General features: G+C 53.4%; 1 protein-coding gene across 24 annotated transcripts in view; it reads left to right on the top strand.

Moving 5' to 3' along the window:
• Positions 1–12,261, top strand: part of TCF3 (transcription factor 3) — an 82,132-nt gene that overhangs the window by 49,120 nt on the left and 20,751 nt on the right. For all 24 annotated transcript variants that reach the window (XM_049808471.1, XM_049808490.1, XM_049808492.1 and 21 more), the window contains exons 6-8: positions 3,036–3,103; positions 6,249–6,378; positions 8,015–8,064. In XM_049808471.1, coding sequence (XP_049664428.1) covers positions 3,036–3,103; positions 6,249–6,378; positions 8,015–8,064 — 248 coding nt within the window. The remainder of the gene's footprint in view (positions 1–3,035; positions 3,104–6,248; positions 6,379–8,014; positions 8,065–12,261) is intronic.

Genomic DNA, 12,261 nt, shown 5'->3' with positions numbered 1-12,261 from the left:
GACTCGCAGCGAAGCAATGCCATAAAGAGCTGGAAATACTAAATGCTGCCAGCCAGTTTCTGGATATGCCTTGTTCAAGGTGCCCTCTGCCGTGCTTCACCTTTGCGTGCTAAAATTTGCAGAAGTAAATCCAACAGATAGGATTTCCAAAGGAAACCCCTTTCCCATTCGAGGGATTTAATTCCCAGTATCTTGTGATTATTTCCCGCCCCCCCTCCGAGATCCCTTAACACCCATCTGCAGCATTTCAGTAATTCTGTCGGGAGCGAGATGGCATTTGGAGGGATTTCTGGCATTTTCTGCTGAGAGCTGCCTCTCTCCTGGTCCTTGCTGTGGTCCTGGGGTTACGCCACCTTTTCTGGTCGGTGCTCCTGGGCTGGGCCTGTGAAGGAGCGACTTGGGCAAGTCTGGTTTGCCGCCTGTGCCAGCTGGCATCTCCCTGGCAGCAGAAACAGCACCTTCTGCTGGCAAGTTCAGCTTTTGCCTGTCCAACTTGTGGACTTTTTTTATTTCAATAAGCTAGATACATTCCAATCCAGAAGAGTTTGCCTTTCTTCCTTCTGCCTTGTTTTCCTAGACAACTAAATGCAAAATTTCTACCGCTGAGTTTTTTTGCTGTTTTTTTCCCTTTTTATGTGATGACGAAGGGGCTGGGGCTGGCCAGGGGGCTGCCCTCCTTTTCCCAATTTCCCCTATCCAGCAAGACACCCACCGATCCAAGCGTGCAGCAGATTGTCGGTGCCAAGCACGCTTGCTGTCCCACGTGAACTGAGCGAGGCATGAAAGACCCTCAGGTGAAGGTAGCGGGTTTCAGAGCAATACGGTGCAGAGCTGGCACTGGGTTGCAGCCCTTCATCTTCCTCCGCACGTGCCAAGAGCCCTGTGGTTCAGCCTCCGAGGTTATCTGGTGACAACAGAGGCGTTGGGCTTGGTGCTTTGCCGCTTGAGCCGAGTGTGGAAGCAGCAATATATTATCAGATGGGAGGCTTGGCTGTTGCTGACCAGATAAACTAGTGTGGCATTACCCTGTTTTCCTCTGGTTTAGGAGTAATCGCAATCCGCCCGATGCCACAACCTGTTGAGTTATTTGTGTAACGTTGCCAGCGCTGCAGCAAATAGAGCTGCTAAGCTCTTTTAAAAATTAGGTCATTTAGGAGATCCGTCCTCTGACATTTTGACCTTTGTTTACTTAACGTTTAAGCCTCTGAAACGAAACGGCAGCGGCGCGCGGTGTGTCCAGCTGTCACTGGAAGCGAGGGGTGGTGGGATGCTGGCGTGCCGTGCTGCGACCCCCGGCACCGTTGGGAAGCTGGGGGGGTGTCTCGGGTTTGGGGGTTGTAGTGGGGGAACCCGCTCTGAAATTTTGGGTTGAGTTCAAGGCCCCCATGCTAAACTGAGCAGTCTCCTCTCTCTTCCCATCAATCTGCCCCTGTGCTTCAGGGGGGCTGGTTTGGGGAAATTTTGCTCCCCTGCCCCCCTTCATCTCCTCCCCAAAATTTCTTAACTGGGTGTGGAGCTGCCTGCCAGCCCAAACGTCGCTCCAGTGCATTAACCTGCATCGTAGCAGGCTTTGGTGATGGCTTTAGGTTAAGCAGATTGGCAAAATCCTCCCCCTCCCAATTTTGCTTACTAAGCCAGACCAGAGGCAGGATGCGATTGCCCCTTTTCGGGGAAGGACTTTTGCCCGGGGGGGGGGGTGGTGGTGGCAGCGGCTGGCAGAGCCCAGCACCTCCCAGCCACATCATGGACAGAGTCCCCTGCGCTGGCACGGGGCAGCTGCCGGCAGGACCGTCCTGCCCTGGGTTCAAAGCCTTTTTGATCATCATCTCCCATTTCCCTCTTTCTTTTCCCTGGTGGTACTGTAATAAGCTGTAATTAACAGCAGGGAAAAATTCTGCTTTTTTTTTTTTTAAATGAAAAAGTGCCTGTTCCCCTCTAGAAAAGTGTCTAATTTTGCGTTGGGGAGGCGGGGGGGAACCCCAAAACAGACTGTTGTGCTTCTGGCTGCCCCGGGCACCGTGTAGAATTATTCCCTTTCTCCCTGGCCTGGGGTCCTTCCCTGGGGCTGTCCCACTGCCCTGGCACCCACGGGTGGTGCTTGCACAGACTGCGGTGTGCTCTGGGGCGCTGACCACCAGGGAAGAGACTGCAAGGACATTTCAGAATGGAAACACTTCACCATGTGTGTTGGGTTTCTTTCTTCTTTTTTTTTTTTTTCGCGCCCCCCCCCCCCCCCCTTGAAAACACTATTTTCAGCAGCATGTGGGCAGGGTGAGGTTGAGCATGTTTGATAAAAGCCGTTGCTGGGTGCTAAAGTTCACTCGGCAGTGCTGGGGCACGTGGGTTCAGCTCGCACGGGGCTGTTCCTGCACGGCATCCCAGTCGGCAGGGATGCTCTGGCTCCGACGAGCCCTGTGGTCCGGGAGAAGCCTGGCTGGTGGGACCTAACGGAGGGCGCTTGGAAAGGAAGGAAAGGCTTTTCTATTGAATGGCCTGCTCTTTAGATCTGGTTTTTGGAAAGTTGAATCTCCACCAGGAAAGGGGAAGAAGGTAATTCCTGTGCTATAAGGAGCAGGAGCTCAGCTCCACACACCGCTGCTCAGCGTGTGCTGAAATTGTATTTCCTATTGTATGGAAAGCACCCGCAGAGTCTGGTCACTCATGCCTGGCTTTCAGTTTGCTCTGTCACTGCCTCTGCCAAATTTGGCTGGCTTTTTTTAATATGTCTGGAGGGATTTTTTTTTGCTCTGGTCTGACACTGCCAGTTTGCATGGCCACAAGCACTTCCCTGCATTGCTGCAGTTTTGGGGTTTTGCTGTTTACGGACCAGCCAAGCCCTGCTGTCCCTGAACTTAAAAGAGCTCCTGTTTTAGCAACAAGCTATTATGGGAGGCAGTCACCTCTGCAGACAGGCAGGAGGAAGCTGTGTTACGAGAGTGGGCTTCGCACCTTGGGAGGACGGGTGTGGGGGGGTGCACGCAAAACCTCCCCTTCCCTCTTGCACAAAACCTTGTCTTTTCTTTCCTCCACTGTAGGGAAGAGCAGTGAAAGAGCCTCGTACTCCACGTTCGGAAGAGACACAGGGATGCCAGGACTAAACCAGGTAACGATAAAATGCATTGAGATTTTTTGCTTCATTTACTGGCTAAGCTGCTAGGAGTGAGAGCCTGGGAATGAAAAGGAACCTGGTGGTTTGCATCTCGTCTCTCTGCACAAGGTCCTGGAAAGCCTCTGCTCTGCTCAGAGACATCTGTTGAGTGTCGGGGGCTTATACGGGTCTGTGTTGCTGGCTCAGAAGAGTTGTCAGAGTTTAGAAATGGGGCTGTAGCAGCTTCTCAGTTCTTTTCAAAACCTCTTCAGACTCACTTATTTTATTATTGTTAATCCTGTTTCTAGCTGATTTGTATTTAATCAGATATGACCTAGCCAACACTGCCCTCGGAGGGAGTTTCAGTAAGTCAGATCCAAGCAACACCTTTCCTTGTGTCAGGGTGGCTGTTGGCAGACGTGTGCCCCGGGAGCCACCTTCTCCCTCTAGCTGACTGCCTCGGGGTTCTTGCTTTGCCTCCGAGCACCATGCCTGGTGCCGCATGCTCTCCCTCCCCCACTAGCATCCCTCTGTACCCCGGCCAGCATCCCCATGTCCCCCCACTCGCCAGTTGAGGGGGAGTCCGCAAGATGGTTTCTGTGCTGTTGTAGCATCATTTTGGTGGATATCGGGCAGTGTTTTGGTTTTACGGTGGTGCTGTTGAAGCAGGACCTGCAGCAGATGCTCCTCTCCACAGTCAGGGAGGGACACGGCATGGGAGAGCTGCTTCTCGCAGCAGTAACCCTGTCCTGTTGGGTCACCCCGTGTGAACCCCGGCGGAAGGACCAGGGCTGTGCCATGGGGAAAAACTTGCTTCCTGTGGGGAATACCACAGGCGTAAATCAGAGCTCGGGAACGCAGTCGACCAGCCCTGAGATAATCTAGCCTGCTACCACCAGCATCCAGAAATAGTTTTTCGGGAAGGAGCGAGTACCTCTGCTTTGATGTGTTGCTGCAACTGCCCTGTCAGTGCCTGAGCGTGGCCCCGGGGAAACAGTCCCACCATTTTATTCAAGGGAGCAGCTTTTGGCTGGACAGCTTTTTATTTTATACATGTACACACACACATATTACATGTTTTAATTTTACACAAATTTGTCATAATTTCCTCTTCTCTGAACTGAGGATGTTTCCTTTGCTGAAACAGCTGTGCTGGCTGTCTGTGCCAGAGTGGATTTAATTTACCACTGAAGCTGCTAAAATAAAAATGGGACAGATGCCAAGCCTTGCTTTTTAATGTTACGGTTTTGCTGGGGTTTCATGGAGGAGGGGGAGATATAAGGTAACAGAAATGGGCTAGGCAAATGGTGCCGCGGGCCGGGAGAGGCCCTGGCGCGGGCGCACGGGTCCGGATCGGGTGGCAGAGCGGGAGACGGAGGCCGTTTGATGTGGAGGGGAGACAAAACCCCTCTTGTGCAGGGCGGTGGGAGGCGAGCGGGGCCGTCTGCACGCTCACTGTGGCCCCCAGAACAGTTGTTGCTTCTGGCTCCAGTTTTGGGGGGGTTGACCTGTTTGGTTTTTTTTTCTTTTTGAGAAGCGCTGGAAAATTGTACGGTAACAGATGCCCTGAACGGGGAGCACGTTCCGCCCCAAAACACCCTCCTCCAGGACAGAACTGTGGCTCCCCCCTCGTTTAACCCTTAACCATGTCCAGAGGCATCCCCAGGGAGAGAAAAGGGGAAGAAAATCCCTTTCTCTGGGAAATGGCCTTAAAATCTCAGTGCCTTTCTGGAGCTACCCACCGGAGGAGGTGGGCAGCAGCGACCCAGCCCTCCAGATTCTCCTTCCAGGGTGCTGTGCCACTTGCTTTTTTTGGCCGCGCTGCTCCGTGGCGCGTAGCGGTTTTAGTGCAAAGGTAATATGACCGGTGGAACAGATTGCAGGAATTTCACCAGCTGTGAATACACGAGCTCCTCTTTCCCTCCCCGACCCCTTTCTGGAGGAGATGGAGTTTTAAAGTAGTGGGTTTTTCTTTCCAGTTTCTCAAAAGCCTGAAATCCTCCTTTATTTCAATGTGTTGCCCTCAGAAGATGGGTCAAAGCTAAGCTTTTGTTACTTAAAGGCCCTTTGCCAGCCCTCTTAAATTCCACGTAAATACATTTAACTTTCTCCTGAGGTGAAAGGGGCAATGCCGGTGGGTGTGCTCCCAAAGCAAAGGCACGCTTGCTTCATCCCGGGAGCCAGCGAGCATCCCGGGCTCCGGCTTCTGCTGACTCCGCGCTGCTTCCCAGAGTGCCCAAGGTCAGCTGGCATAAACACGAGGGAGGAGTTTCCTCTTTTTAGAAAGAGGGATTTGACTTTTCCCTGATAAAATGCAAGAGAGAACCACCCCCAGCAGAAGCATTGCAGCTCCGTTGCGTCGTCCGCGATGGGTCCGGCTGCGCGGCACTGGGGATGGGAGAGAAACCATCAGTGCTGGCACCTTGGGCTGGGGGAACTGGGAGAGGCACAGTCAGGTCGGCTGCTGAGATGTGACACTTGAGAGATGTGACAGGCTGGGGGCTCCGAGGTTTGCCGGTGGGTGAGCGCTGTATCTGTCCTCTGCCGTGGCCGGGTCCCCGATGGCATCGCGGGGGCGAGGGGCAGCACGGGGCCATTCGGTGGGATGTGCCTTTCAAGGATGGGTGGACGCGTTGTGCCCATCAGGTCTGACCTGCGCCGGTCACATCAGAAACTGTGATCCTTTGCTGTAAAACCTCGGAGGTGGCGAGGGAAGAGTTTTGTCCCAAGTAAGTCCGTGAGGCAGGTGGGGAGCGCTGCATAAGGAGCCCCTCAGCCTGACGGTCACCTCCTCTTTGCCTTCAGCGGGCTGGGCTGATAACACGCTCGGCAGGGTGGGCAGCGAGGTGAGCGTGAGACTGCAGTGCTCCCCACAATGGCACCTGCTAGTTTGCATCCTTGGTTTGTAGACAGGTTCTGGGTCCAGCAAGGAAACACAGCTTGAAAGACCCTTTTCTAATTGCACATATGTTCCCCCACCACTATCCCCATATTTACGTATTTGTTTTTCCTTCTGGCCCTTTGGCTTGTCTTCACCCCCCCCCCCCCCTCGGCTGAATTTGTGTGAAGGTGGCTCAAGGCAGCTCTGTTCTCTCCCAGCAAGCACAGTGGTTTTCCAGTGTAATTACATGGAAGGGCTTTTCTGTCTCCTTGTTTGCAGACTGGTTTCCTGCCCAGCGAAATGGGAATTGCGAGTCCGAGCACGCTTTCCCCCACTGGAGTGAAAGGGGGGTCTCAGTATTTTTCTTACCCCAACAATCCTCGCAGGAGAGGTGCTGAGAGCAACATAGGTAAGTCGCTTCGTGTCACCCTTGGGTGCTGTTGCTCTGGTTTGTCCTGCAGCTTGGTCAGGCAACCGCAGGGGCTGTTGACTGGGTGGGCACCCCTGTCGGGTCTGCCTTCAGGAATGAAGGCACTGATGTTGCCATGTGGGCACATAGGTGTGAATTTGGTATTTGATTTTTTTTTGAAGGGGGGGAGTGTATATATATATTTAAAAAAAAAAAAGGGGTGGGGTGGGCTCAGAATCATGTAGAATTTCCTTCTTTCTTGAAAATACCAGTTCGGTGAAAGCAGCTCGTGGCTTGAGGTTCTTCTAAAAATGCCTCCAGCCAGACTGCACATCAGTAGTCGTTCCTGGAAAACCCTGGGCTGCCTTCGAGGTTGTTTTTATGGCTGATGGCCGTCCTTGGAGTCCCTGTCCTGCTGCAAGCAAACGGGACTGCCAGGAACAAGTTGTGAAGAAGCAGCGTGAGGTCCAGGCGCTCTGCCGGGGTATGGGAGCTGTGCCCTGGGACACAGGCAGTGTTTGCTCCAGGACCTCTCCCTGCCTAACTGCCTGCTTCGATGTTCCAGAGCAGGAGTTGCCCACATCTGGATCTCCCTGGGAATAAGCCATTTTTCTTTGCTTTTAAAAAAGGCTAAGGTTGGGTGTGAATTTAACTTTTGAGTGAAGACAAGCCCTAGTTCTCCAGAACTTGTGTTTCTTGTCATAGTTCCTCCCCGCACCCTCCAAAGTCACTTTCTTGCTGCTATTTTGGGCTTTCCCCAGCAAACGAAACTAGAAGCGACCCAGTGTTACATGTATTTTTTCCAGTGCTTTTCAAAAAAAGGCATCCACTTTGATATTACCACTTCAAAACGTTGCTGGTTTATGTTGTCAGTCTGGAAAATGATTCTTTTGCATCAGGTCATTCTGTGTGATGAATTTCTCCTCCTGACCTACAACCCGGCAGAGTCCCTGGCTTGGCAGACTTGCTGCATTAGCATCCTGCACCCCCCCAGCTGGGGCTTTCCTTAATTATGAACTAAAAAAAACCCCAAATTTTTAACCAGTGCTTCCCCTTGTGCCACTCCTTGGGATGTTTCCCCCACCACCTCCCTGAGCCATTTGTCTCCCTTCCCCCAGGACACTGTGTCCTCCCTGCTTGGAGCTAGACCTGCCTTCCTGCAGCAGTGAAGCTTTCCCAAGTATATTACTGTATAAGGAGCAAATGAAAACACCACCCCATCCCTGCATTTGTTCTCTTTCTGCATCTTCTCTCCACAAACCCATTTCAAGTTAAATTGTTTCCAAAAAAAACCCCAACAAGAGGTTATTTATGGGCTCGGTCTCTTCCAAAGAGCAAGTGCAGCCCTTCTCTGCATGGTGAGCACTTCTTATTGCGGTGTTTTGGGAGAGACTGCTCTGTGAACTCTGTTTGTGGGTGAAACCTGCCCTCAAAGGGTGCAGACGAGACGAGGAGGAGAGGTTCATCCTCAGACTTTTTCACTATTGATGCTTCCTTGGCTATGGGGCATTTGGGATCTGAGCCCTATTTGTACCTGCATCTTCCCACCCTTGGAGACTTTTAGCTGTAGCTTGTTGTTTTCCCTCCTGCTAATCCCCTTCAAAAATTAGATCCTCTCTTCTTTTCTTTAAACCAGATGGACAGCCCAAAAAGGTTCGGAAGGTGCCTCCTGGACTCCCCTCCTCGGTAAGTGGCAGGAGCGTTTTCCCTGCAGGTATCCCCTCCCCGTTCCTCCATCCCCTGGGCATCCCTGCTGCCTTTGCCACAAGAGCTGCCGGCCCTGTGGGTCCAGCCACCCCAAACATCGAGGGCTTGGATTTTAGCAGGATGGGGAAGGGTTTTCTCAGCTACAGCTTCCTACGTAGGAGAAATGAGGAAGCGCTGTGAGACTGTGGTGCTGGGGCACTGACGGGAGAGAAGGAGCCACAATGCTCCGGGACCCACCGCCTCCTGCCCTTGCTGGCTCTCGTCTGTTTGACGTTATGTCGCGAGTGCCCGAGTGAAATGTAATATTTGGTGCGATCGGATTTCACTCCAGAAGGGAAACCAAACCAGTTGTAATGCGGGCAGGCAGCTGGGGCTGCTCCAGGTGTGTGCGCTGCCTGGGCTGTTTTATAAGAAAGCTGAGCAGCCTGTAGGAATATGTTAGCCATGCTCCCGCGGCTGTTACAGGGGAATAAACTGAACAATGTCTTTGTGGCTAGAAGTAATGGGATCTCCAGGAAAGCTAATTGGAGCAGGCTGGAGGGTTCCTGCAGGAATATGGGAGCTGTCTGGCTGTGCGGCAGCCGAGGCTGCATTCCTCGCTGGAGCGTTTGCGTGCTTGCAGGGGGACGGGCGGGCTCTGTTCTGCGGGCGAGCTGGAGCCCAGGCTGGGGCTGCGCTGGAGACGTGCCCTTGCCCGAGCGTGTCGTGCCGCTCGCTCCCAAATCTGATGCTGATGTGATGGGAAGCAGGCGCCCGCTCCCCGGGGAACACCCTTGTGTGTCCACCCGTGGGGGAAATCTCGTGCTGCGGCGTTCCCTTGCTTGGTCTGTAACCTCCACCGTGGGGTCTGCCTTTGGAAATGGACCCTGGGATGCTGATGTTGGGAGGACGGAGGGAGAGGAAGGCACCGAGGGCTTGCCGGATTGGGCTCGCAGACTGGAGGATATTGGAGGTGCCATGTGGACCGACATCATGCAGAAACCAGCTCCAGTCAGCAATGCTGAGTTGCTCCAAGAGTCTATGTTTTAACAGGGAAAATGTGCTCGAAGCAGAATCCGTATCGCTGCGTTGAGTTTCTGTGTGAAATTCGGAGCTCCTAAACTCCGGTCGACATGTGGGGAAAACATCGCTCCCAACAAATGGCCCTTTATTGGCCTCAGATTTCAAAGGTGATGGGGCTTGCTGCCCATCGTGCTGGCAGTGCCCTAAAGGGCCCTGATTCCCAGAGGAAAAGCTGCTCGGCGCTTGCCAAAACTCAGCCCCTTCCCTATGTCTGAGCCGACTCCTGCACACCGGCTTTTGCAGCCCAGAAAGCACTGGCTCTCGCTTTGGCTGCCCCTTGACCGCAAAGCTCCAGTTTTTGGTGTACGGGCTGATGCTGCCTCTTCCCGCTGCCCTCTCATTGCTGTGACCTCCGGCTTCTTCGTTTGTTTTTGGACTTCCTACACCCGGGGACAGAAATGGGCACCGAGGTGGTGAGAGAGGTGTGGAGCAGAAGGAGTTGCCAGCGTCAAAGGCAGCGGATCAAAGGCTCTTTCTTGTCTGACTCCTCTGCGCAGGAGCCCGCCCCGTGTTATCGCTGGACCCCGTGCAAAATAAATAGGTTAATCAGCATCTTATTAAAATAAAGTGCTTTAATCTGTAATTCCCTAGCTGCTTTGAAAAATCAGAGAGGTCAGCGGCTGGAATAGTTGAGGGTGGCTGAAAGGGGAGTGATTCTGCCGAAGGCACCAAGAGACATTGGTGGCGTGAGATGGTTGAAGAGGGATGTGAAACGGGATGCCGGGTCCGAGCGGCTCTGCCTGCGGAGGGGCGCGGAGGGACCTGCGCTTGTAACCCATGGCCCTTTGGGGTTAGTTCTTGTGAAATAGGTGCTGGGCTGGGGCAGTGGCATGTGCCAGGGCTGCCCCCGGGGCACGGAGACCCTTCGAGCATTCCTGCGACGTGGAGCTGGAAAGCAGGGTTAGTGCTCGCGGTCGTGCTCCTCCGCAGGCTGGTGTGTCCGGGCACAGGACCCCAGGGCTGGATGAGGCTCCCGAGCCTCGGCTGCACATCGGCTGGCTTTGCCGGAGGAAGCCAAGGAGGGATTTTGTGCAAGACGGTTCCTGCGGGATTTTGTTGCCGCAGCGAGTGCGGTGGCTGGGAGCCGTTTCAGCCTGCGAATTCACAGTCTGGTCACTGCTCTGTTTAGCTTTAGTCTGCCTGAAGTCCCACCCCAGTTCATGCATTTAAGCAAGAAAAACAGGGATGGAGGGGGGGGAAAAAAACCAACAAAAAAAACCCCCAACACCACAAAGCCCTGCGAATCCCAGCATTGGGGCTCTTCAAGCGGCTCTCTCGCCGCGCTGGCAATTTTAGCCAGAGGAAATGACCTCACCTGGAGGTCCCCGAGGCCGCCGCCGGCTCGAGGGCTGGGGCCGTGGGGTGGGGAGTGGGGACCTGGCGCTGATTTACTGTTTCCTGCGGCGCTTGGCCGGTGGCCGCCGGCTCGGCCGTCTCCCCCGCACGCAGCGGGGCTGGGATGCTCTTCGTTCGGCCGGTGCGGGGAAGAGCAGAGTTGGCTTTTCACAGCCTCCCGTGCGTTGAGCAGGGAAACGAAGGATTTGGAGGGGCCAGGGTCATTCCTGGGGTGAAACCTGGTCTCCTCGGGATCCAACAGGAGATGGGGGCGGGGGGGGGAAGGTCAGGAATGGCGGAGCGGGGCGGATATGCCGCAAGGCGAACTCCCCCCTGCTTTGCAACCCTGGTGCGCTCATCCCTGCTATTTCATTCTTCTTATTTTCGCTCTGGATTTATTAAATGGATGTTGCAGCTCGCCGTGGCCCCCCCGCGCTCGCTCCGCTGCCGCACAGCTGCCTCGCGCGCTGGCCAGGTGCCAGCCCCTGGCAGATGGCGCGGGGCTATTAGACGTGCTTCATTCGATTCCCTGTCCCAGCTCCCGCTATTTAATCAAATTATAGGAAAAGTCAATTTACTGGATTCTTGTTCTCTGCAGCCTCCTCCATTCCCCTGCTCTCCCCGGCCGCACGCGCTGCCCACGCGCGGCTCCGTGCGCCCGCTTCACCCCGACGCTGTCCTGCGATACCACGCAAAGGCGAAGTGCCGTGAATTTTCTTTTTTGAACGAGGGACGAAGGGCAGCTGCCAGCGTCTGTCAGGTTTTTCCCTTCCCCCTCTCTTTATTTTTATTTCTTTTTTTTTTTTTTCTTTATTTTACAAGTTCCCCAGTCTCGATCTGTAGCACCAATGCCCGCAAGTTGCTTTCAGCTCCCCATTGCCCTGCAGTGTCCCACTACCCGCTGCCCAAGAGCCGATGGGTGGCAAGGGGCTGGGGATGCCCCTGGGGCTCTGAAACCCCCTCCTCCCCAGCTTTGAGGAAAGCTACTCTGAGAAGCAGGAACCGCGGCTGCTAGGGGAAAATGAAGCGATATATTTAAGTGCAATCACTGATGCTTTTCAGAGGTCTTTTTTTTTTTTTTTTTTTTTTTTTTTAACAAAAAGATCCCTATTTTCTATTAACGCCCCCTACAATAAAAGAAGAAATTCTTGGTGTTCTGGGCACTTACAGAAATAGAGAATGATTTTGCCCCTTCTTGCTGGGTGAGACAAGGGGTCAGAGGGAGTTGGCTGGGTGTGGGGAAAGAGAAACTCAGGGCAGGTTTCCTTTCCAAAGAGAGCTGTGTCTTCCAGGCAGAGCTGGCTGAGCATACCCAGCCAGCCTCCTGCACCCGCCTCTGCTTTCGTGTGTATTTAAAAAAAAAATTATTAGTGGTTTCAGAATGAATCAATGAGGATGAAAATAAGTTGTAACAAAAGTTCTCACGTAATTTTAAGTGGCATTTCAGTTTCTTTGCGTGTTGAATTTCTGCTTTGAAAAAAAAAAAAAGGATGTTTTTGCATGGGCACAAGATGATTTTCGGTAAGGGCTTTCTAGGATGGGTTTGGTTAATTTAGAAAAAAAAAAGCCTTTTCTTTTGCTTAATAGGCTGTTAAATAACGTAGCTGAACGGTGCTGCAGAAATCTGGCCAAAAGCTGTCCGAGAGATATCCCCTCCCGTGTGATATCCCTTTTGAGGGACTGCTCAGCCCTCAGCTTCCCCCATGCCTCAGTTTCCCCTCGAGCAGGATGGGCTGATTTCTGTGAAGGGTTTGAGCAGAGGCCGTGCTCGGGAGCGGC

This window comes from Accipiter gentilis, chromosome 8, assembly GCF_929443795.1.
Source record: "Accipiter gentilis chromosome 8, bAccGen1.1, whole genome shotgun sequence".
Classification (NCBI taxonomy): domain Eukaryota; kingdom Metazoa; phylum Chordata; class Aves; order Accipitriformes; family Accipitridae; genus Astur; species Astur gentilis.
Note: the sequence above shows the minus strand (reverse complement) of the source record. Positions and strands in the feature narration are given on the sequence as shown.